Source organism: Capricornis sumatraensis, chromosome 18, assembly GCF_032405125.1.
Source record: "Capricornis sumatraensis isolate serow.1 chromosome 18, serow.2, whole genome shotgun sequence".
Taxonomy (NCBI): domain Eukaryota; kingdom Metazoa; phylum Chordata; class Mammalia; order Artiodactyla; family Bovidae; genus Capricornis; species Capricornis sumatraensis.
This window is the reverse complement of record NC_091086.1, coordinates 25,477,629-25,504,661: the sequence shown is the minus strand read 5'-3', so window position 1 is coordinate 25,504,661 and position 27,033 is coordinate 25,477,629. Positions and strand designations below refer to the sequence as shown.

The following is a 27,033-nucleotide window of genomic DNA, read 5'->3' as shown; positions in this document are numbered from 1 at the left end:
CAAGGCTCAACCAACAGAGAATTCACTTCTAACACCCACATGGCTGCTGGCAGGCGTCAGAAGATCCACTTCCAAGATCACTCACACAGCTGTTGGCGGGCCTCCCATCCTCACAGCTATTCCGTAGAGACGTCAGTTCCTTGCCTGAGGGGCCTCTCCATAGGACAGTTCAAGAGAGAACAGTTGGCTTCCCTCAGAGCAAGCCAGGGAGAGAATAAAAGAGAGGGCAAGCAAGATGGAAGCCAGGCTCTTTGTAATCTAATCTCAAAGATGATAGCCTAATCCCTTTTGCCATATTCTATTTGTTAAAAGCGTCATGAGATCCAAACCACAATCAAGGAGAGATTATACAAGAGCATAAACACTAAGACACAGGGATCATTGGGGACACTTCAGATGCTATCAACTACAAAAATGAAAAACAAGAAGCCGCACTATTGCTTATTATGTGGTAAATGCAGAAAATCCAGAAGACTCACACTAGTTATTTAGAGCTAATAGGAAAGTGTAGTAAGGTTGTTGACTACAAAAATCTGTACACAAAGATTAGTTTATATTTACAATATATAAGCAACAAAAAGAAAATGGAAATTTTAAAATAATTCCATTTACAATAGGATCAAGCATTAAGGTATTTTGAAGGTAAATAATAACCGCTGATGCTAGGGAATTAATATCTGCCAAGAAATCTAATTTAAAAATTGCAAACCTTTACAGAGAAAGTTAAATTTCTCACTTATTCTAAAATGGAGGGATAAACCAAGTTCATGGACTAGAAAACTTAATATTGCAAAGATAGCAATTCTCTCCAAGTAGATTTATACGTTCAATACAATCAAAATCTCAACTCTGTGTGTGCATGTGTGTGTAGCTTGATAAGCTATTAAGATCTGAACAAAGGTGAAAGAAGTCCAAAAACCACGAACTGATGACAAAGCCGTATTAATAATGCAATGTAAAACCATCATGAGATACCATTACACATCTACCACACTGACAATTCACGCTCTGACGATAGCAAGTTTTGGTGAGGATGGTACACTGCTGATGATTAACTGGGGCACAACAACTTTGCAAAACTGGTTTTATCCACTCCTCAATTTCACATGTAGGTGTGGTTATGTTTTATGATCTCTCCATAAGTATGTTATACATAACAACAAAAACAGTAATTTTAAGGGGAAAAAAATAAAGAAAACAGAAAACAGTAACATATATTTCCAAAGATAAGCAATAGAAGAGGAGACTTTGAAGTCAATTCTACCTTGGGGAATAAATAAAAAATAAAGCAAAAAGTCCTTACTCTTCACTCTAAACACAATTCCAAGGTCGAAGAATAAATGCTGAAACACTAACAATTTCCCAGTACTTTCCTTATTGGCAAAATAAGGGGTACTCAAACCAAAAGGAAGACTTCTTTTCATCTCTGAGGGGGCAATATCAGAGTCAACTGCAAGAGGCATTCTGCTACAAAAGAACAGGGGCAGATCTCAAGTGCAAGGAAAAATTAGTCCAAATAGCAGAGCAAGCCAATTACTTGAGTGTTGCTCTTTTAGCTTTTTGGGTAATCACTCTTTAGAAAAAGCTTTCAGATGCTCTATAATTTAAGTGTACCACTATTTGCAAGAGGGCAAAGCAAAGCAAAAGAAATAGACAAATCATCTCCTATTATAAGTCTAGTACAAAAGCCCAAACTCACTTCTTACTTTATGATAGAAATAAATGATTGATATGAAAACACTGGCTAAAGGCAATGGTGCTTAGCATTTGAAGATGCTCTCTGACTGACCTAAATAAATGCCAAAAAAGAAACGCCAAGTACAGTATTAAAAAGAATGGCTTTTATTTACCTTCCATTTACTTTAAAAGGTTAACGACGTTGGGGGAAATATACTTATAAAGGAAGTAGTCTCATTTTACTTAACCCATTTGTTTTTCATGAAACAACAAAGATCTGACTTAGAATCACAGGGCTAATGAGACTGAAAGAATTTATCCAGTTCAATTTTCCATCTTTAGCCAAGACTGAAATTATACCACTGTAGGCACAGGAAAATCTACTTCACATACAAATAAACACCAACTAATACATACATCATAGAAGAACCAGCTTTCATAAAATCTGTCACAACATCCAACAAATCTGCAATAAAAGACAGCTACTGTAATAAAGAACATGAAGAATCTTGGTGCAACAGTGAAAAACAATTTATATACCAGAAACCACAACTAGCTATTAGGTCAATAGCATCACAGTAACAGTACCCAGTGTCTTTCTTATTCAAGTATATACAATAATTTTCAGTCACGATCATCAGACATCAGTAACTAGGATGTACACACAAATATTTTACAAACACAACAGAAAACAAATTAAAAAATGAATATACCTTACATTTTTAACAATTACAAACATGTTAACATTACCACTATATATAGTTGTCTCATTATTTTTAATAGATTTGTACCCTTTAAAAATAGCACTGAGTTTTATAAAAATACTGATAATGGCTCAATGTTTCTTGGAGTCAGGAAATCTTTATATTTATACTTCAGTAGTCTGTGGTTTATGTGCCTTGTTCTTCCACCACCAGAATCCTATAGCCAATCATTTACTCAAAACAACAGCAACAACAGAGGTCTCTATCCAAGTATTACATCCGAAAACTTCTAGTTCTTTGAAATGGTTGGAAGGGATTTTTTAGCACCCACATCAGCAGTTGTGGTTTTGCTTTAGGTTTTTCAGGAAACAGAAGTGCTTCACTTTCTGGTGTAGGAAATCGTTCTTGATAGACTTCAGGATATGATTTTTGAAACTAAAAAACAAAAAAGATCCAAGAAGAGTCAAAAAAAAAAAGATAAAAATCAATAAAATTGGGCACTGTAATTTTAAAATAAGTTTAATAATTTTAAAATAAGTTTCTGATCTAATACTTTCCTATTTTTGTTTGGTTTTAATATTTACTGCTTTCCATCAGAAGAGAGAATAAGAAGAAAACAGATCACAAGTTCTCATCAATACAAATCTATCTCATTTTGTTAAATAAATCACTGAATTCTACTTTCTATAGATCTGATTCATCTTTAATTTGATCTAATAGTCAAATAAATGTCTCACTTAGTCATACCTCTCAAAATTTCTCCCCTACTAACTATAAATAGACCTCCCTTCTAAAACAGACACAAGTAACTCTGACTAATGCTCTACATGGTTAAAGAAAATCTTTAAAGAAAATGTTAAAAAAAAATTTCCCTATCTCCCTGCTTCTCAAACTCAGCCCCACCTGCTTCTGCCCAAATGGAAGAAAAAGCATGCTGGTATATACTATTTTACAAAAAGTTTATGAATAAGGAGGATGTATTTCCTTTGATCCTCACCACTGAACTCTTCTCCAAAATTACTCTGAGAAAAATACAATAGGAGTCTAGAAACCTCATGCCCTATGTGTGTACACATATATGTCCTATGTATACATACATTCCCTATGTAACTCTCATGCCCTAAGTATACATATGTGTATGTATATGGTGTGATGGGAGATGAAGCTATGCAGGATTCACTCTCTAAAAATAAATACCACTGACATGCTCCTGAATCAATACTTTAAAAATGATGAAGATAGATTCTGAACTAACACAACACTGTAAATCAGCTACACTTCAATTTTTAAAAAAAGATCAAGTTAGAGGTATTCTCAGTTGAAAAATAATCAAACTGTTGAAAGCCTTGTTCTTTAATAGGAACTAAAACTTTTAGTGATGCCTGAGACAAGAAACCAATTTTATACTGGCTATCTAAGACAGAAGACTTTCAAAATTCTGGACATTTTACACTTGTGAACTCAGTCTGATTTGCCTTTTAAAAAAATAAAAAGAAAGAAACTGTCCCCATTTATAGCTTCTCTGAATTTAAAGCAACTGCTCCACTAATTCACATCATCAGTTCAGTTCAGTTCAGTTCAGTCGCTCAGTCGTGTCGAATGCTTTGTGACCCCATGGACCACAGCAAGCCAGGCTACCCTGTCCATGACAACCCCCAGAGTTTACTCAAATTCATGTCCATTGAGTCACTGATGCCATCCAACCTTCTCATCCTCTGTCATCCCCTTCTCCACCTACCTTTAATCTTTCCCAGCATCAGGGTCTTTTCAAATGAGTCAGCTCTTTGCATAAGGTGGCCAAGTACTGCAGTTTCAGCTTCAACATTAGTCCTTCCAATGATATTCAGGATTGATTTCTTTAGGATGGACTGGTTGGATCTCCTTGCAGTCCAAGGGACTCTCAAGAGTCTTCTCCAACACCACACTTCAAAAGCATCAATTCTTTGGCACTCAGCCTTCTTCATAGTCCAACTCTCACATCCATTTATGACTACTGGAAAAACCATAGCCTTGACTAGACAGATCTTAGTCGGAAAAGTAATGTCTCTGCTTTTGAATATGCTATCAAGGTTGGTCATAACTTTTCTTCCAAGGAGTAAGCATCTTTTAATTTCATGGCTGCAGTCACCATCTGCACTGATTTTGGAGCCCCAAAAAAATAAAGTCTGACACTGTTTCCACTGTTTCCCCATCTATTTCCCATGAAGTGATGGGACCAGATGCCATGATCTTAGTTTTCTGAATGTTGAGCTTTAAGCCAACTTTTTCACTTTCCACTTTCACTTTCATCAAGAGGCTTTTTAGTTCCTCTTCACTTTCTGCCATAAGGGTGGTGTCATCTGCATATCTGAGGTTATTGATATTTCTCCCAGCAATCTTGATTCCAGCTTATGCTTCTTCCAGCCCAGTGTTTCTCATAATGTACTCTGCATACAAGTTAAATAAGCAGGGTGACAATATACAGCCTTGATGTACTCCTTTTCCTATTTGGAACCAGTCTATTGTTCCATGTCCAGTTTGAACTGTTGCTTCCTGACCTGCATACAGGTTTCTCAAGAGGCAGGTCAGGTGGTCTGGTATTCCCATCTCTTTCAGAATTTTCCACAATTTGTTGTGATCCACACAGTCAAAGGCTTTGGCATAATCAATAAAGCAGAAACAGATGTTTCTCTGGAACTCTCTTGCATTTTCAATGATCCAGCAGATGTTGGCAATTTGATCTCTGGTTCCTCTGCCTTTTCTAAAACCACTTGAATATCTGGAAGTTCATGGTTCATGTATTGTTAAGGCTTGGCTTGGAAAATTTTGAGCATTACTTTACTAGCATGTGAGATGAGTGCAATACTGTGGGATAGTTTGAGCATTCTTTGGCATTGACTTTCTTTGGGATTGGAATGAAAACTGACCTTTTCCAGTCCTGTGGCCACTGCTGAGTTTTCCAGATTTGCTGGCATATTGAGTGCAGCACTTTCACAGCATCATCTTTTAGGATTTGAAATAGCTCAACTGGAATTCTGTCACCTCCAATAGCTTTGTTCGTAGTGATACTTCCTAAGGCCCACTTGACTTCACATTCAGGATGTCTGGCTCTAGGTGAGTGATAACACCATCATGATTATCTCGGTCATGAAGACATTTTTTGTATAGTTCTTCTGTGTACTCTTGCCACCTCTTCTTAATATCTTCTGCTTCTGTTAGTTCCATACCACTTCTGTCCTTTATTGAGCCCATCTTTGCACGAAATATTCCCTTGGTATCTCTAATTTTCTTAAAGAGATCTCTAGTCTTTCCCATTCTATTGTTTTCCTCTATTTCTTTGCACTAATCACTGAGGAAGGCTTTTTTATCTCTCCTTGCTATTCTTTGGAACTCTGCATTCAAATGGGTATATCTTTCCTTTTCTCCTTTGCTCTTCGCTTCTCTTCTTTTCATAGCTATTTGTAAGGCCTCCTCAGACAGCCATTTTGCTTTTTTGCATTTCTTTTTCTTGGAGATAGTCTTAAGCCCTATCTCCTGTACAATGTCACAAACCTCCCCCCATAGTTCATCAAACACTCTATCAGATCTAGTCCCTTAAATCTATTTCTCACTTCCACTGTAGAATCGTAATGAATTTGATTTAGCTCATACCTGAATGGTCTGGTGATTTTCCCTACTTTCTTCAATTTTAGTCTGAATTTGGTAATAAGGAATTCATAATCTGAGCCACAGTCAGCTCTTGGTCTTATTTTTGCTGACTGTATAGAGCTTCTCCATCTTTGGCTAAAAAGAATATAATCAATCTGATTTCAGTGTTGACCATCTGGTGATGTCCATGTGTAGATTCTTCTCTTGTATTGTTGGAAGAGGGCATTTCCTATGAGTGGTGTGTTCTCTTGGTAAAACTCAACATTAGCCTTTGCCCTGCTTCATTCCGCATTCCAAGGGCAAATCTGCCTACTACTCCAGGTGTTTCTTGATTTCCTACTTTTGCATTCCAGGCTCCTATAATGAAAAGGACATCTTTTTTGGATGTTAGTTCTAGAAGGTCTTGTAAGTCTTCACAGAACCATTCAATTTCAGCTTCTTCAGCATTACTGTTTGGGGCATAGACTTAGATTACCATGATATTGAATGGTTTGTCTTGGAAATGATCAGAGAGCATTCCGTCATTTTTGAGATTGCATCCAAGTACTGCATTTCAGACTCTTTTGTTCACTATGATGACTATGTTGACTATGTGGGACTCTTGTCCACAGAAGTAGATATAATGGTCATCTGAGTTAAATTCACCCATTCTAGTCCATTTTAGTTCGCTGATTCCTAAAATGTCGATGTTCACTCTTGCCATCTCCTGTTTGGCCACTTCCAATTTGCCTTGATTCATGGACCTAACATCCCAGGTTCCTATGCAATATTGTTCTTTATAGCATCGGACCTTGCTTCCATCACCAGTCACATCCACAGCTGGGTATTGTTCTTGCTTTGGCTCCATCCCTTCATTCTTTCTGGAGTTATTTCTCCTCTGATCTCCAGTAGCATATTGGGCACCTACCGACCTGCAGAGTTCATCTTTCAGCATCCCATCTTTTCGCCTTTTCATACTGTTCATGGGGTTTTCAAGGCAAGAATACAGAAGTGATTTGCTATTCCCTTCTCCAGTGGACCACATTTTGTCAGAACTCTCCACCATGACCCGTCCGTCTTGGGTGGCCCTGCACAGCATGGCTCACTGAGTTAGACAAGGCTGTGGTCCATGTGTTTAGACTGGCTAGTTTTCTGTGATTGTGGTTTTCACTGTCTGCCCTCTGATGGAGAAGGATAAGAGGTGTATGGAAGCTTCCTGATGGGAGAGACTGACTGAGGGGGATACTGGGTCTTGTTCTGAGGGGCCATGCTCAGTAAATCTTTAATCCAATTTTCTGTTGATAGATGGAACTGTGTTCCCTCCCTGCTATCTACCTGGGGCCAAACTATGGTGGAGTAATGAAGATAATGGTGACCTCCTTCAAAAGATCCTATGCATGCACTGCTACACTCAGTGCCCCCACCCCTGCAGCAGGCCACCACTAACCCACGCCTCCGCTGGAGACTCCTAGACACTCACAGGCAAGTCTGGGTGGGTTTCTTGTGGGCTCACTGCTGGTTTTCTCCTGGGTCCTGGTGCACAATGGTCTGTTTGTGCCCTCCAAGAGTCTACTTCCCAGTCCTGTGTAAGTTCTGGCAGCTCTATGGTGGGGTTAATGGTGACCTCCTCCAAGAGGGCTTACAATAAATTCACATCAAACCACATATCAAAACCAAGGTCAAATATTAGAGAATAGCCTCATAAACGAGGATCTCAATAATGGTAAAAGATCTACAGTGGAGAATAAAGATCTGGAAAACTGACCACAGTTGTGTAAATTAATACATGAAATGAATAATAATACTTTCAAAACTGCTCTGTCTCAGAAGATAAGATTCATATGAAATCTCTTAGAGAATAAAAAGGAAAAAACAACATAAGAACGGTAGGGAGAAGAAACGACTTAGGAAGAATACCCCTTTTACCTGCTTCAATTTTTTCTTCTTTTCTTTGCTGGAGAGTTTGGCATCTGTGATGACTTCCTCCAACAAGGCTGCCAGAGGTTCCTGGGAGCCATATGCTCTTTGGTATTCAAACTCCTCTGGGCTGATTTGACGGCAAAATGATGGAGCAGATAAAGTAATATCCATGTCAGCTCCTGGGTATTTTATCTGAGGCAAATGGATTATTAGTGAAAGTACATTTTCAAATAAATTACAAAAATTAGTTCAGATAGTACAGCATATCTCCTAGAAGGAATGCTATGACATTCAACTTGACTGGGAAAAACTCTATAATGAAAAGTAAGTGTTGTGAAAATAACTGTACTACCAAATGTAATCTACAGATTCAATGCAATCCCTATCAAATTACCAATGGCAGTTTTCAGAAAACCGGAAGAAAAAAATCTCACAGTTCATATGGAAACACAGAAGACCCCTAATAGCCAAAGCAATCTTGAGAAAGAAGAATGGAGCTGGAGAAATCAACCTTCCTGACTTCAGGCTACACTACAAAGCTATAGTCATCAAAACAGTGTGTTACTGGCACAAAACCAAATATAGACCAGTGGTACGAGATAGAAAGCTCAGAGATAAACCCATGCACCTATGGTTACCTTATTTTTGACAAAGGAGGCAAAAACATACAATGGGGCAAAGTTAGTCTCTTCAGTAAGTGGTGCTGGCAAAACTGGACAGCTACATGTAAAAAAATGAAATTAGAACACTTCCTAACATCATACATAAAGATAAACTCAAAATGGATTAAAGGCCTAAATGTAAGACCAGAAACTGTAGAATTCCTAGAGGAAAACATAGGCAGAATACTCTATGACATAAATCACAGCAAGATACTCTATGACCCACCTCCAAAAGTAATGAAAATAAAACAAAAAATAAATAAGTGGGCCTAATTAAACTTAAAAGCTTTCACAGCAAACTATAAACAAGGTGAAAAGATGACCCTCAGAATGAGAAAAAATAATAGCAAATGAAACTACTAACAAAGAATTAATTTCAAAAGTATACAGGCAACTCATACAAGTCAATACCAGAAAAACAAGCAATGCAAACAAAAAATGGGCAAAAGACCAAAACAGACATTTCTCCAAAGAAGACATACAGATGGCTAGTAAACATATGAAAAGATGCTCAACATTGCTCGTTATTAGAGAAATGCAAATCAAAACTACAGTGAGATATCACCTCACACCAGTCAGAATGACCATCATCAAAAAATCTACAAACAATAAATGCTGGAGTGGGTGTGAAGAAAATGGAACTCTCTTGCACAGTTGGTGGGAATGCAAATTGATACAGCCACTATGGAGAACAGTATGGAGTTTCCTTAAAAAACTAGGAATAAAACCACCATACGACCCAGCAATCTCACTATTAGGTATATACGCTGAGGAAACCAAAGTTCAAAAAGACACATGTAACCCAGTGTTCATTGCAGCTCTATTTACAATAGCTGGGACATAGAAGCAACCTAGATGTTCATCAACAGCTGAATGAATAAAAAGGCTGTAATATATATGTGATGGAATATTACTCAGCCATTAAAAGGAATGCATTTGAATCAGTCCTGATGAGGTGGATGAACCCAGAGCCTATTATACAGAGTGATGTAAGTCAGAAAGAGAAAAACAATTATCATATACTAACACATATATATGGAACCTAGAAAGATGGTACTGATCAATCTATTTGCAGAGCAGCAATGGAAACACAGACATTGAGAACAGACTTATGGTCATAGCTTGTCACGGGGAGGAGAAGGAGACGGTGGGAGGTATGTAGAGAGTAACACGTAAAATAGATAGCCACCGGGAATTTGCTGTATGATGTGGGAAACTCAAATAGGCTCAGTAACAACCTAGAGGGGTGGGATGGGGAGGGAGGTGGGAGGGACGTTCAAGTAGGAGGGGCCATAAGTAAACCAATGGCTGATTCATGTTGATGTTTGATGGAGCTATCCACGTTGAAGGTCAGGAAGGGCGGTGGTGAGGAGATACCCCTCATCCAAGGTAAGGAGCAGCAGCTGCACTATGCTGGAGCAGCTGAGAAGAGATACCCCACGCCCAAGGTAAGAGACACCCAAGTAAGATGGTAGGTGTTCCAAGAGGGCATCAGAGGGCAGACACACTGAAACCACACTCACAGAAAACTAGTCAATCTAATCACACTAGGATTACAGTCTTGTCTAACTCAATGAAACTAATCCATGCCCGCGGGGCAACCCAAGACGGATGAGTCATGGTGGAGAGGTCTGACAGAATGTGGTCCACTGGAGAAGGGAATGGCAAGCCACTTCAGTATTCTTGCCTTGAGAACCCCATGAACAGTATGAAAAGGCAAAATGATAGGATACTGAAAGAGGAACTCCCCAGGTCAGTAGGTGCCCAATATGCTACTGGAGATCAGTGGAGAAATAACTCCAGAAAGAATGAAGGGATGGAGCCAAAGCAAAAACAATACCCAGCTGTGGATGTGACTGGTGAGAGAAGCAAGGTCCGATGCTGTAAAGAGCAATATTGCATAGGAACCTGGAATGTCAGGTCCAGGAATCAAGGCAAATTGGAAGTGGTCAAACAAGAGATGGCAAGGGTGAACGTCGACATTCTAGGAATCAGCGAACTAAAATGGACTGGAATGGGTGAATTTAACTCAGATGACCATTATATCTACTACTGCAGGCAGGAATCCCTCAGAAGAAATGGAGTAGCCATCATGGTCAACAAAAGAGTCCGAAATGCAGTACTTGGATGCAATCTCAAAAACGACAGAATGATCTCGGTTCATCTCCAAGGCCAACCATTCAATATCACAGTTATCCAAGTCTATGCCTCAACCAGTGACGCTGAAGAAGCTGAACGGTCCTATGAAGACCTACAAGACCTTTTAGAACTAATACCCAAAAAAGATGTCCTTTTCATTATAGGGGACTGGAATGCAAAAGTAGGAAGTCAAGAAACACCTGGAGTGACAGGCAAATTTGGCCTTGGAATACTCAATGAAGCAAGGCAAAGACTAATAGAGTTTTGCCAAGAAAATGCACTGGTCATAGCAAACACCCTCTTCCAACAACACAAGAGAAGACTCTACACATGGACATCACTAGATGGTCAACACCGAAATCAGACTGATTATATTCTTTGCAGCCAAAGATGGAGAAGCTCTATACAGTCAACAAAAACAAGACCAGGAGCTGACTGTGGCTCAGATCATGAACTCCTTATTGCCAAATAACAAAAGTAGGGAAAACTGCTAGACCATTCAGGTATGACCTAAATCAAATCCCTTATGATTATACAGTGGAAGTGAGAAATAGATTTAAGGGCCTAGATCTGATAGAAAAGAGTGCCTGATGAACTATGGAATGAGGTTCGTGACATTGTACAGGAGACAGGGATCAAGACCATCCCCGTGGAAGAGAAATGCAAAAAAGCAAAATGGCTGTCTGGGGAGACCTTACAAATAGCTGTGAAAAGACAAGAAGTGAAAAGCAAAGGAGAAAAGGAAAGATATAAGCATCTGAATGCAGAGTTCCAAAGAATAGCAAGAAGAGATAAGAAAGCCTTCTTCAGCGATCAATGCAAAGAAATAGAGGAAAAGAACAGAATGGGAAAGACTAGAGATCTCTTCAAGAAAATTATAGAGCTTCACAACCCAAATAATCTAGGTGTGATCACTCACCTAGAGCCAGACATCCTGGAATGTGAAGTCAAGTGGGACTTAGAAAGCATCACTATGAACAAAGCTAGTGAAGGTGATGGAATTCCAGTTGAGCTATTTCAAATCCTGAAAGATGATGCTGTGAAAGTGCTGAACTCAATATGCCAGCACATTTGGAAAACTCAGCAGTGGCCACAGGACTGGAAAAGGTCCGTTTTAATTCCAATCCCAAAGAAAGGCAATGCCAAAGAATGCTCAAACTACTGCACAGTTGCACTCATCTCACATGCTAGTAAAGTAATGCTCAAAATTCTCCAAGCCAGGCTTCAGCAATACGTGAACCATGAACTTCCTGATGTTCAAGCTGGTTTTAGAAAAGGCAGAGGAACCAGAGATCAAATTGCCAACATCCGCTGCATTATGGAAAAAGCAAGAGAGTTCCAGAAAAACATCTATTTCTGCTTTATTGACTATGCCAAATCCTTTGACTGTGTGGATCACAATAAACTGCATAAAATTCTGAGAGAGATGGGCATACCAGACCCCCTGACCTGCCTCTTGAGAAATCTGTATGCAGGTCAGGAAGCAACAGTTAGAACTGGACATGGAACAACAGACTGGTTCCAAATAGGAAAAGGAGTACGTCAAGGCTGTATATTGTCACCCTGTTTATTTAAGTTCTATGCAGAGTACATCATGAGAAACGCTGGACTGGAAGAAACACAAGCTGGAATCAAGATTGCCGGAAGAAATATCAATAACCTCAGATATGCAGATGACACCACCCTTATGGCAGAAAGTGAAGAGGAACTAAAAGCCTCTTGATGAAAGTGAAAGAGGAGAGTGAAAAAAAGTTGGCTTTAAGCTGAAACTCCAATACTTTGGCCACCTCATGCGAAGAGTTGACTCATTGGAAAAGACTCTGATGCTGGGAGGGATTGGGGGCAGGCGGAGAAGGGGACGACAGAGGATGAGATGGCTGGATGGCATCACTGACTCAATCAACTTGAGTCTGAGTGAACTCTGGGAGTTGGTGATGGACAGGGAGGCCTGGCGTGCTGCAATTCATGGGGTTGCAAAGAGTCAGACACGACTGAGTGACTGAACTGAACTGAACTGAATGCAACGCTGTAAAGCAATTATCTTTCAATTAAAAATAAATAAATTTTAAAAATTAAAAAATAAATAAAATGAATTTATAAAAAAGAAAAGTCCTTCCATAATGTCAAAAAAATTCATATAAGCCACAGTTTTAAACAAGAGTTTTTGCCTCTTTAAACCTAAAAGCCATTTTCATAAGCAAATAAACCTTGTGCCCTCTACTAATAAGATCTGAAATTTACACATAAAGTAATAAACACGTTGACTAAAATGATTCCAAACACACAAGATGAACTATGCAAGTTCTTCTCACATCTGCAGAGTCTGCTCCCCCATCCCTTGGGGACAGGCAGAGGCACAAGTTCTAGCCCAGACGTTGTGGACAGGAGAGTACTGCACCCACTCCATCTCCAAACACGTTCACAGTAGGAAACAAGTGAAAACAAATGTGCAGACACTGCACAGGGCAAAAGGGAGAAGGGAGACATGGCGGGAGAAGGCACCAAGATCTATAAAATAGGAAGATAAAAACATGCATTAAAAACACTTAACTTCAGAGTCCAAGAAGTTGATCTTCTCAAAAACATAGCACCAATATACATATATATATATATATATATATCTCACCTATTGTTCTTCTCTGGTGGATAAGATTCCTACCATTACATTCACATCTTTGGTTTAAGATTTTTTTTCCAGAAGCCACAGTTAAAAATAAATGTGTTGCCAAGAAGGGTTATTTCATCAAGTATCTTCCATGCCTTGGCACCAGTTTACTGGGTCATTTAGACAAGGAGAGAGAGAGAGAGAGAGAACAGACCCATAAGGAAAAGGGACACAGACACAACACTTAATTTTTATTTGAACCAGGAAGCCCAGAAAAAGCACCAGAAGAGCCAGAATAAACGGTGAGGCCCAAGTATAATGTGCCAGGCTGAAGCCTAGGAAATGAGAAAAACAACAGATACCTATGCAAGAGGAAGAGGGTTACAGACGAGGCCAACAGAAGGCAGGTGTCAAAAACAATGCAGATCTCACTGCTTATCTATCCCAGGGTCAACCATGAAACTGCCCCAAACAATTCACCAGAACAGTCCAGGTAACACTTCATTTTCAGAAAGGCACGACCCCAAATGTTATATGACAGAGAGGCCTGTGTGAGAGAACAGCGATCTATAGATTCTGAGGGCAAAAACAACTGTTGGGCCATTTGAGTGTGTGCTTCTAAGAGAGAAAATGTAACTGGACAATCAGATTGTTATTGTGCCCCTTCACAGGATCACACTGCTCTGCAGTTAAGTTCATCACTTCTCAGCCTTCTGCTCTTCAGCTGACAGAGAAGGGCTCATAGGGCTAAGTTCCTGCAACACCCACCTGTGCGGTGTGAACACACAAGTCCAAGACACAGGGCAACAGAGTCACTGCCTGCAGTGTTGCTTGCAGAAATGCAGTGAAAGTTATTACGTTTTCCTTTTTTTTTTTTTTTAAGTTTGGCTCATAAAATATCAAGGGGAGGTGGGAGATTAAACTAAAACAACAGTAAGATTACACTTCCACTCATTCAAATGACAAAGGTATGTATGTTATTATGTATTATTTATTAATACCCACAGTAGGCAGGGGTGTAAAGAAATGAATATTTTCTTACCAACAATGGGAATGCAAACTGGAACAATCACTCAAAACAGAAATTTGACAGTATGCAATCAATGCTTAACACACATTCATGATCTTTGACCACCCAATGCCATGCCTAGGAATTTATTCCTAGAAAATAATCAGAGGAGCTAAACAAGAAAAAAACTTAGCTATAAAAAGTTATTGTTATAATGCTTGCAAAATAGAAAACAAATGAAAACCATCTAAATACTAAAGCAAAGAAAACCACTTAAATAAAATATGGCATATCTCTATTACAGAATATTACTAATTATAATATTATAGATTACTAATTATAATGATATTATGGAATAATCTAACAATAATGTTGATAATAACAACAGCAGTACTAAATGAGGGCTAACTATGTGATAAACATTATTCTAAGCACTTCATATGTGTTAAACCATTCAATCCTCAAAATAGCCCTAGAGGTAGGTATTAACTATTGTTATCCCATTTTACGGATGAGAAATGTTGAGTCAGATGCTAAAGCTGAGAGACGTTATGTGTGTGTGTGTGTCCTTAGTTGCTCAGTCATGTCTGACTATGACCCTATGGAGTGCAGCCCGCCAGGCTCCTCTGTCCATGGGGATTCTCCAGGCAAGAATACTGGAATGGGTTGCCATGTCCTCCTCCAGGGTATCTTCCCAACCCAGGGATCAAACCTAGGTCTCCCACATTGCAGGTGGATTCTTTACCATCTGAGCCACCAGGGAAGCCCAAGAATGGGAGTGGGCAGCCTATCCCTCCTCAAGGGCATCTTTCCGACCCAGGAATCAAACTGGGGTCTCGTGCATTGCAGACGGGTTCTTTACCAGCTAAGCTACCAGGGAAGCCCCAAGAGACATTAGAAAACATGCCATAGTCACACAGCTAATAAAGGGCACATCAGAAATTCAAATACTGTTTAGCTTGAGTCTGTGCTCCTGGCCATTTTGGGATTTAATGATGTGGAAACTTTTCTTGCTGTATTGTTAAGAGAAAGTAGGTAACTTTCTTATAACGTAAGTTATAAAAGAGGAATAAAAGAAGGAGAGATGGAAGGAAAGGAGGGAGAGGGGGAAATAGAAAAACATCTAAAAAGACTCTAACACGGACTCAACATTTAGAGTTACTCTGATATTTTGGGTGTATTTTCTATATTTTCCAAATTCTTTCAATGTATTAGGTTGGTAATTACCAAAAAATAGAAAAAAAAAACCTTTGATTTTAATTCTTAAATTGCACATTAAAAAACAGATAATTATTTAATGATACTTTGGGGGATAGCAGTTCACTGGTCTTTATTTGTGGAGCCTCAAAAAATGCTTAATGAAAAAGAGATCCAGTCATTCAGAAGGAGCCAAGCAGACCTTCTGCCTGCCTTTACCCAGAGTTCCTGCTCCCACAGGCTGACATACAAACTCTACTGTGGGGCCCACATGATAGTAACACACTGTAGTTCTTTTGCATCATTTTAATATAGTAACCACAATGACAATAAAAACAATAAAAATAGCTACCTTTGAAAAAGTATTTGCCATATGACAGACATCTGTGCCAAGGGTTTTATAATGCAGCATCTACTCTTTACAACAACTTCATAGAGTAGGTATGGACTATTTCAACACTTGCAGAAACTGAAATCCAGAGAGGTTAAGAAACTTGCTCAGAACCAAACAATCAGGCAAGTGGGGAGCCAGGGGTCTGGCCCAGGTCCTATGGCTCTGAAGCCAGGTGAGTTCTTCTACCACTCTATGGCTTACGGCGAGGCAGTATGGCAGGGTAGTTCAGAGCACTGATTCTGCAGAATGAGTTCATCAGTGTGAATCTTAGCTCTGTAACCTTGGACAAATAACCTACGTTCTCTGTGCCTCAGCTTTCTCATTCAAAAAATAGTGTCTAGGTGGCAAGGCTACTCGGAATCAAGGCATTATTCCACATAAATCACTTCCATCAGGAAGTATATGCAGAGTCTGAACAAACCCATTGAAGGAATTTGCAAACAAAAGTATGCAGCATTGACTGACACCACAAAACCTCGTGGGTATTCCATACATTTCTCAAAGACAAGAACAAACACATGCAGTGCCTACGATGTACCAAGTCCAGTTGTAAGCACTTTGTACAAATTAACTGAATCTTCATTAACAAAAAATGCCAAGAAGCCTAGCAAATGTACATGACTTTTTGCAGGCAATTTTATAGGACTGGTAACACCCCTTCCTTTACCTGGACTCTTCGTAGATGGGCCACACGCTCCTCTATGGAGGTCTGCAAGGCCAAAGGGACTTTCAGAATCTCTTGGTAATTGTCCATCAGAAATGTCACCAACCTAGCAGCTAGTAAGTCATCCAAGTCCACTTCATCTTTGGAACACAAGATGCAATGGGAAAATGTCTGAACCATCTTTAAAAAAAAAAAAAAAAAAAAAACAGGTTAAGGGAGTACATTTTTAAATAAACACAAGATGAGGATTTTGTTTTGGTTTGTTTTTTTACCTGCTCTGAACTATCTTGCAAAAAAGTAACTGACTAGTCAGTGAGAAATGACCCACAGCACAGAGTGCCCATCTTACCTGTCACATGGACACACCTGGTCATCTCAGATGGGGTAATCTTCTCATCAACCATCATGAACAGAATGTGCCTCACATCTCACAGGGACTTAGCAGAGATGCTTGTCTGAGCAGTTTTTAAAGACATCTCTTTTTACACATGTTTTAAATATGTATTAAACAAGTTCTGAAAATTATTATCACCATCGTGACTTGAATCCATGTTGCACTCTTAAGTTCAAAGTACTTTATAACCATTTAGCCTAATAATATCCTAATTTCATTATTATTTTACTTAAAAATCTGCTAGCACAATCTGTGTGCTTCAAACATCATAGTTTTTCCTAGTTAACTGTTATTTTCTCCAGGATTTTGTAAGTGCACTGACAATCATCTTTGAACAAAACCATCAGAAGTGCATTAAGTAATGAAATATAAAAAATATAGCAGTTGCTTCCACAGAACTCATTTTAACTACTCCATTCTTAATACAATCCTTTCAGTTCAGTTCAGTCGCTCAGTCATGTCCAACTCTTTGTGAACCCATGAACCGCAGCATGCCTGGCCTCCCTGTCCATCACCAACTCCCGGAGTTTACGCAAACCCATGTCTATTGAGTCGGTGATGCCATCCAATCATCTCATCCTCTGTTGTCCCCTTCTCCTCCTGCCCTTAATCCTTCCCAGCATCAGGGTCTTTTCAAATGAGTCAGCTCTTCACATCAGGCGGCCAAAGTATTGGAGTTTCAGCTTCAAAATCAGTCCCTTCAATGAACACCCAAAACTGATCTCCTTTAGGATGATGGATTTTTTTCCCCTTTTCCTAAAAATTTTATTGCTGACGATCTCATCTCAAAACCAATAAGCATGTAAATAAGTCAGGCAGAGAAAGACAAATACTGTATGATATTACTTATATGTGGAATCCAAAACATACAACTAACAAATACAACAAAAAAGAAACAGATTCACAGACACAGAGGAAAAAGTGCATGGGCTACCAGTGTCGAGAGGGAAGGAGAGAAGGACAATGGGATTAAGAACTACAAACTATTATGTATAAAATAAGCTACAAGTATATATTGCAAAGCACAAGAAATATCACCAATATTTTGTTAAAAGGACTATAACCTTTAAAAATTATAAATCACTATATTGTACACCTGCAACTTAAACTGTACATCAACTATACATCAATTTTAAAAACACCAATACACATGACATAAGGTAATTCTGTTTAATCAGACTTCATTTCATCCACCTACTATAGGGGATATTTTATCTTCACTCACATACATGCACAGAGGAAGAAATACACACAGACACTCTTTGTCTGGGGACTATAGACCCCAGGGATTTGGGAATGCCTTGAAATTGTATGCAAATTTTACATATACATTCTTCTGGGAAATAGGTGCAAAGACTTCTTTAGCATTTCAGAAAGGTCCATTAGCCCACCTACACATCCACCTACCCAGAAAGAGTTAAGAATCACTCTCTGGGCACTGACTGGTCCTCTGATCTTGTGCCATCTAAAAGTGGGCCAGTAAACCCTCAGACATATACAGTGGTCCAACAGCATATGGGAAGGATGTGTATACCAATGAGACATCAATTTTGCTTTGTATTTTCTGAGGAAAATTTAAAAACTTACTGGTAAATAACTCTAAACCTAAACCCTATTTTAAAACACACGCTGACATAATAAAGGAGAAATCAAAATCAGCCTACATTTTTAAGCAAAACTGAGAATATATTAAGAAATATCCTCACTCATGGACCCTTGGATCATAGCCTGAAAGATACACATATTCTCTCTCTTTCCAAGTTGTCTGGTCCAACTCTATTTCATTTCTTCCTTTTTTAATCTATGATGTATGGTGCATCTATTCTACTAGTTATAGTAATAAGGGCTTTGCAACCCTTTTTGTCCTGAAGGAGAGAATGTGGTTTCTTGAGAGGCCAGTGACCTTTCCTGGCCACACGTTCTTCTCTTTGTGTTGACGGCAGGATGGATGCAGCTATCTCTACTCTCAGAGTCTAGCCCTACTCATTCTTTACTTCTCATCACGTTCTTTAACACTTCGGCCACCTGATGTGAAGAGCTGACTCACTGGAAAAAAGACCCTGATGCTGGAAAAGATTGAAGGCAAAACAGAAGTGGATGTCAGAAGATAAGATGGTTAGATAGCATTGCCAACTCAACGGACATGAATTTGAGCAAACTCCAGGAGATAGTGAAGGACAGGGGAAGCCTGGCATGCTGCAGTCCACGGGGTCACAAAGAGTCGGACATGACGAAGGGACTGAACAACAACAAATGTTCTTTAAGTCACTAAGACCAAAAGAATAATACCAACCTGAGCAGATTTCAAGCCATGGCTCTTTAAGGCACCCTGCCTTTTACTTTCCTCTGGTTGCCAAACTAGTACACTTGACTCGAGTTAATTTTATCCCCCAAACCCCAATCCTCTTAGATGTCAGATATCAACCTACCAGTGTTCGGGTGCCATAGCCATCACACAGTGGTGGCATCTCCTTATTCAAGCAGATCCTTGCCATCATCCTCATCAACAGCTGCAACTTTCTCCTATTTTCAGGGGGCAGGAGGAGGCAGCAAATTTGGAAGGCTTCAATGGCCATTTTCTCTTTCTGTAACAAACCTGATTTAGGGGAGGAAAAATAAAAGGTTTTACTCCTTTAAAAATCTATAGCCTACCTGACTCTATTATGTTCACATTTTTATAAAATATGTATTGCTAAAATTATATAAAGCACATTCACACGTTCAATTATACTGAGCTAATTGCTACAGATTGCTAATTGCTCACAAATGAGCATAGAAAATACAAACCATGAACTAGGCATGGCAAATATATAAAACAAACACAGCCATTTTTCCCTCCCACAACTTGACAGTTAAAACTAAATTTTCATAGAGTTCTTTCCCATTGAATCAAGAGCAGTCAGGTTAAGCCTAATGTAACACTCAACACTCAGATAGTGTAAGAGACCCAAGACAACATGGGCAAGAACATGCATGTGCCACCCCTGTCCTGAAGTCTCCCCTTTTGTACTATTTCCTTATGATGAGCAGTCACCATATTTCCTGACTCTCATGGACTAAATAACAGGACTAATGCTCTTGGGGTCATTCCACTGCCACAGACTCTACTTCTAAATAACACCTGTCAAATAATCCTTCCTCCTAATTAAGCTATTTTTTCTAGCTAAGTGTGCTGATTCAATTGTGTTACATGTCAACCCTCCTCAGCCAGTATGATTTGGCTAAAAATTAGGGTATTCTAATACTATGTTCTCTTCCATCGTATTTGTCCATCTTCAAGCCTTCTAAAGAGATGAAATTGCTTTCACCAATGTATTGGTCCATATCCAACCCTTTCAAGTTCCAACTAGTCTCTGACTTAAGAGACCAAGTCACCTTTTACATTCAGCAGATATTTACTGGCCACACATAACATGCCAGGAACAATGCTAGCTCTCTTTGAAGAGCTTGTGCACCATGAGAAGTAGAGGCCCACGAAGTAGCAAAACGTGAGGGGCGCTGCAAGAAACATCTGCAAGGGGCATATCAGGGAAACTATAAGTCACTCAACAGGACAGTAGCATAGGCTGTGAGAGCCCAGTAGAAAATAAGCTAAAAAGGTCGGCAGAGATGAGACCTTGGAAGGTCTTGAATGCTAGACTAAGGACTTTGGGTATGAAGAAAAGTTAAAAAGCAAAAGGAGCTGTGGAATGATGGGAAAGTACTCCAAGAGTTTTGGTGGTTACTCTCTAAGGACATCTGAGCAGAGATCCAAAGAAAATGAGAGCAAGCCTGGTAAATATCACAGAGACAAATTTTCAAGGTGAAGGAAATAGCAATTACAAAGATTATGACAAGGGAATATGTTTGGAGTGTTTGAGGAACAGCAATGAGAGTAGTGTGAAGACAGAGCAGAGTGCAAAGAATATTCAAGTCAGAAACAAGGTTAGAGAGGAAATTTTTATGGAAACACATAAGACTCTGAATGCCTCAATCAATCTTGAGACGGAAGAACAAAGCTGGAGGTATCGTATACCATGATTTCAAACAATACTACAAAGCTTCAGTCATCAAACCAGTATGGTACTAAAACAAAAACAGACACACAGATCAATGGAACAGAACAGAGAGCCTAGAAATGAACCACACTTACATGGGCAATTAATCTACAATAAAGGAGGCATGACACACAATGGGGAAAAGACAGCCACTTCAAAAATTGTTTCTGGGGAAATTGGACAACTTAATGCAAAAGAATCAAACTGGAGTACTCTCTCATACTATGCATAAAAATAAATTCAAAATCAACTAAAGACTAAAATGTGAGACCTGAAGCCATAAAATTCTAGAAGAAAATAAGCAGTATGCTCTTTGACATTAGTCTTTATTATATTTGAAGGGGTATATCTCCAAAAAACAAAAGCAAATTAGACAAATGGGACTACATCAAATTAAAAGGCCTTTGTACAGTGAAGAAAACTATCAACAAAATGAAAACACCAATTACTGCATGGGAGAAGATACTCTCAAAGATTAAAAAACAGAACTATCATATGATCTTACAATTCCACTCTAAGGTATTTATCTGAATAAAACAAAAACACTAATTTATAAAGGATGCATGCTCCCCTGTTCCATCCCAACGTCAATCGAAGTGCCCATCAATGGATGAATAGATAAAGAAGGTATGTGTGTATGTAGATACAGATATAGATACTGGGTTAGCCAAAATGTTCCTTTGGTTTCTAAGTAAAAATAAAAGACACACTTCTCATTTTCACCAAGAACTTTACTGAACAACGTATTTGCCATTTTGTTCTGCTACCTTCTGCCATTTTTTCAGGCAACATCATAATCCCATTTTCCCAAAACTTTTTATCTTTTTGACCAAAAAACTGTTCCAGATGCCTTTTACAGTCTACCAGGGAATAGAAATTTTTGCCATTAAGAGAATTTTGTAAAGACCAAAACAAATGGAAATCCAAAGATGCAATGTCTGGTGAATATGATGTCTAAGTCAGAACTTCCCAGCCAACTGTAACAGTTTTTGCCTGGTCATCAGAGAAACAGGAAGTCTTCCTGATGGAAGATTATGCATTTTCTTTTGACTAATTCTGGACACTTTTTGTCAAGTGCTGCTTTCAGTCAGTCTAATTCAGAGCTGTACTTGTTGGAATTAATTGATTGGTTTTCTGGAAGAAGCTCATAATAAAGGATTCCCTTCCAAGCCCACCATATACACAACATGATCTTCAGAAGGCAAGAAGGCCCCTGGTGTGGTAGGTGGTGGTTCATTTCATTCACCCCATGATCTCATCTATTCCTTATTATATGATTATAAGATTTCTTGATACAAATTAATCTGACCAAAGTAAAGCATAAAAGCTTTTTACCTTGTGATTACAATCAAAAGACAAGTCACAGACTATGAAATTATATTCACCAGACTTAAGGATCAGTACCTAGAATGTATTTTTAGAATGACAAAAAAGAACAACCAAAAGAAAAAAATTGAGTAAAGGATAGAAAAAAAAAAATTTTACTCAAGAAGAAACCCACATGACCAATAAACAGTAAGAAGATTCCTTTTCATACCCATCAGATTAATAAAATTAAAGGATTGGTAAGGAAACAATCAAATAGGAATATATCACGAATGGATGTGTAAATTGCCAGAACAACTCTGGAAAGAAATTTGCTAGAACCAGTAAAGACATGAATATCAAACTTAGTAATTCTGCTTCAAGATACACAGAAATACATGGATATCTTTGCAACCTTGCAAAATGTACCGGGTCAGGGTGGCACATGGATGTCTATTATACCACCCTCCTTCCAAACAGTACTTTTGGTGAAAATTTAGAAATTAAATTGCAGGGTTACTCTCTTTCTGCTGTGCTGGGTCTTTGTTGTGGTGCACGGGTTTCTCACTGCAGTCACTTCTCCTGCAGCAGAGCTCGGGGTCCACGGCACACTTCAGTAGCTGCAGCTTATGGGCTTTGTTGCCCCGCAGCACGTGGACTCCTCCCAGAGCAGTGACTGAACCCGAGTCCTCTGTATAGGCAGGCAGATTCTTCACTGGACTTCACTGGGGACCATGGAAGTCCTGCGGGGTTACTTTCTAAAGTGCTATTTGAGAATGTTTCCTTTCTATGAACAATACCACCAAAAACAATGAGTACATTTGGCACTGCTGCTGCTGCTCCTGCTAAGTCGCTTCAGCCGTGTCCGACTCTGTGCGACCCCAGAGACGCCAGCCCACCAGGCTCCCCCGTCCCTGGGATTCTCCAGGCAAGAACACTGGAGTGGGTTGCCATTTCCTACATTTGGCACTAGATCTTGGCTTATAAGTATCATTCCCTACAAAAAGAAACCAAGAATTCTTAAAGAAATGGCTGACTCCAGGGTTGGTGACAGAAAGTAAAAGTTGAGCCTGTAGTGGTAAAAATAAAGTGCTTCAAGAATGCTCAGGACATGGCAAAAGGCTACATGAGCCATTCTGAAGGAACCCCTCCCCCAGGATTCCAAATACATGTGTATTAGACTGTGCTGTGCCAAGTCGCTTCAGTCACGTCCAACTCTGTGCAACCCTATAACTGTAGCTCGCCAGGCTCCTCCGTCCATGGGATTCTCCAGGCAAGAATACTGGAGTGGATTGCTATGCCCTCCTCCAGGGGATCTTCCCAACCCAAGGATCGAACCCAAGTCTGCTGGGTCTCATGGGTTGCAGGCAGATTCTTTACTATCTAAGACACCAGGGAAGTCCTGTAATTAGACTACTTGATATTATCCTACATGTCATGGGGCTATATTCAGTTTAATTCCCTCTACCGCTAGTCTTTTTAACTCCTAAAGTCCAATTTGGTTCTTTCTTCTTTGTTCTTTTTTTACGAAATTATCTTTAAAAAAAAAAAAACGAACACATATACAATTCAACGGGTTTTGGTATACCCACTAAATTATGCCCATTACCACCATCTTAATTCTAGAACGTTTTTGTCACTGCAAAAAGAAATCTCATACCTATTAGCAGTCACTCCTCATTTTCTCCTCCCCTCAGTCCCTGGAAGTCACTAATCTCTGTCTCTATAGATTTGCCTGTTCTGAATATTTCATATAAATGGAATCATACAATATGTGATTTTTTGGGGTCTGGCTTTTTTTCACTGAGAATGTTTTCAAGATTCACCCACATTGTAGCATGTTAACAGTACTTCATTCCTTTTGATGGCTCAACAATAGACCATTGTATAAATATACTGCTTTTTTTTGCATTTATCATTTGATGGACTTTTTTTTTTTTTTTACTATTCTGAGTAATGCTGCTATGAACATTCATGTACAAGTTGTAGTGACATATACTTTCAATTGCCTTGGGTATGTGCCTAAGGGTGAAACTGTTGAATCACATGGTAACTCTATGATTACCTTTTTAAGGAGCTACAGAACTGTTTTACAAAATGGCTCTGCCATTTTATATTCCCACCTGTAATATATGATGGTTCCAATTTCTCTACATTCTCATTAATACTTGTTAACCATCTTTTTTATATAGCCATCCTAGTGGGTGTTAAGTGGTATCTCATTGTGGTTATGATTTGCCCTATTTTGAGGACTGTCACCCTAGAGATGCACAGCTTAGTGTGTATTCAGCAACAGATTCAAGGAGATTCCCATGCAAAGTCATGGAGCTTTTTCTCTATATAATTGCTTTTTATTAGTTTGCTAGTGCTGCCATAACAATATATCACAGACTGGGTGGCTTAAACAACAGATTTTTTTCTCTCAGTTTTGGAGGCTAGAAACTATGATCAAGGTTTCAGTAGGTATGGTTTCTCCTGAGGGCTCTCTCTGTGGCTTACAGATGGCTGATTTCTTGTTCTGACCTCCATGTCATCCCTCAGTCTGTGTCCAAAATTAATCTCCTCTTTTTATTAGGGCACCAGTCATATTGGACTAAGGCCAAGTCACACAGCTTTTAACTGGAGAAGCTGGAGCTTGAACAAGTTGCAGAAATTATTCAAAACATTCAGTTCAGTTCAGTCACTCAGTCATGTCGACTCTTTGCAACCCCAAGAAACCGCAGCACACCAGGCCTCCCTGTCATCACCAACTCCTGGAGTCCACCCAAACCCATGTCCATTGAGTCAGTGATGCCATCCAACCATCTCATCCTCTGTCGTCCCCATCTCCTCCTGCCCTCAATCTTTCCCAAATTCAGGGTCTTTTCAAATCAGTCAGCTCTTTGCATCAGGTGGCCAAAAGCCCTGTCACTTATATACTCAACATTAGGAAAGTGGAGATGTAAGGAGAATGGTAAATGATATAGAACCAAACGACTTTGGAAAAACTACTCAACTTTTATGGTCCACTGAGATTTTCCTCATCTGGAAATGGCAATAATACTAATACCAACCTCACAGGGGTATTGTGAAGGTTACAAAAACAATACTATAAAAGTGTGTCCAAAATTTTGAACAATATTCTTTTATTCACAATGTACAAGAATACCTGTATGTTTATTAAAATTAAATACATAATTCAGGAAGACTTTATACACTTCAAGGCTTGATTCTGTCAAGTATCAGTTCAGTTCAGTTGCTCAGTCGTGTCGAACTCTTCACAACCCCATGGACTGCAGCATGCCAGGCTTCCCTGTCCTTCACCAACTTCTACAGCTTGTTCAAATTCATGTCCATTGAGTCAGTGATGCCATCCAACCATTGTGTCCTCTGTCGTTCCCTTCTCACTGCCTTTAATCTTTCCCAGCATCAGGGTCTTTTCAAATGAGTCAGTTCTTCGCATCAGGTAGTGAAAGAAATGCAGTTTCAGCTTCAGCATCAGTCCTTCCAATGAATATTCACGTTGATTTCCTCGAAGATTAACTTGTTTTATCTCCTTGCAGTCCAAAGGACTCTCAAGAGTCTTCTCCAACACCACAGTTCAAAAGCATCAATTCTTCAGCACTCAGCTTTCTTTATGATCCAACTCTCACATCCATACATGACTACTGGAAAAACCATAGCTTTGACTAGACGGACCTTTCTGAGCAAAGTAATGTCTCTGCTTTTTAATATGTTGTCTAGGTTGGCCATAGCTTTCCTTCTAAGGAGCAAGTGTCTTTTAATTTCATGGCTGCAGTCACCATCTGCAGTGATTTTGGAGCCCAAGAAAATAAAGTCAGCCACTGTTTCCCCATCTATGTGTTCTCTTTCACTTTCATCAAGAGGCTCTTTAGTTCCTCTTCACTTTCTGCCTTAAGGGTGGTGTCATCTGCATATCTGAGGTTATTGATATTTCTCCCGGCAATCTTGATTCTGGCTTGTGCTTCATCCAGCCCGGCATTTCACATGATGTACTCTGCATAGAAGTTAAATAAGCACAGCAACAATATACAGCCTTGACGTACTCCTTTCCTAATTTTGAACCAGTCTGTTGTTCCATGTCCAGTTCTAACTGTTGCTTCCTGACCTTCATACAGGTTTCTCAGAAGGCAGGTAAGGTGGTCTGGTATTCCCATCTCTTGAAGAATTTTTCACAGTTTGTATGGCAAGTATATAATTTTTATTTTCTGCTCTGATGTCAAGAACACTATATGTGCTAAATTTAGTATATTATGTGACTAAAAATACTTGGGAGATCAGTTATACCGCTATTTTGTCTGTTTAACAATCAAATGAGATTTTGAAAATTCTGCTCCCCTATCTTGGAAGACTGAACATTACTGAATGCCTTCTAGGCCCCAGTTACTATATATTTAGCAATTTTATCTGTTCACATTTAATCATTTTGACTATCCTGTAACATAGGAAATATTGCCCCATTTTGCAAACAAAACCAAAGCCCAAAGTAGTTAAGACCTTTAGCCTCTTTCATAGCTAAGATTCAAACCTGTGAATCCCTTAAATATGTAATTAACAACTTCCTCTCAATAAGTCCAACTTGGTTTTAATTTGGTATTAAAAGTGAATGGTCAGCAATTATTAATTATCAATTAAAAGACTTCACTCTCTACTTAATACCATACTCTACATACATATTAACATAGGGCAGGAATAGAGATGCAAACGGAATGGAGAATGG

At 39.1% G+C, this 27,033-nt stretch overlaps 1 protein-coding gene across 2 annotated transcripts in view; it reads right to left on the bottom strand.

Moving 5' to 3' along the window:
• Positions 1-2,592: 2,592 nt before the first annotated feature.
• The window catches only part of DEPDC1B (DEP domain containing 1B), a 99,907-nt gene continuing 75,466 nt past the window's right edge, over positions 2,593-27,033 (bottom strand). Inside the window, exons 8-11 of one of the 2 annotated variants that reach the window (XM_068990666.1) lie at positions 19,401-19,567; positions 16,581-16,757; positions 7,914-8,099; positions 2,593-2,816 (exon numbers count right to left, since the gene is read on the bottom strand). In XM_068990666.1, coding sequence (XP_068846767.1) covers positions 2,655-2,816; positions 7,914-8,099; positions 16,581-16,757; positions 19,401-19,567 — 692 coding nt within the window. In that variant the 3' untranslated portion in view covers positions 2,593-2,654. The remainder of the gene's footprint in view (positions 2,817-7,913; positions 8,100-16,580; positions 16,758-19,400; positions 19,568-27,033) is intronic. The other variant, XM_068990667.1, reaches the window with a different exon arrangement.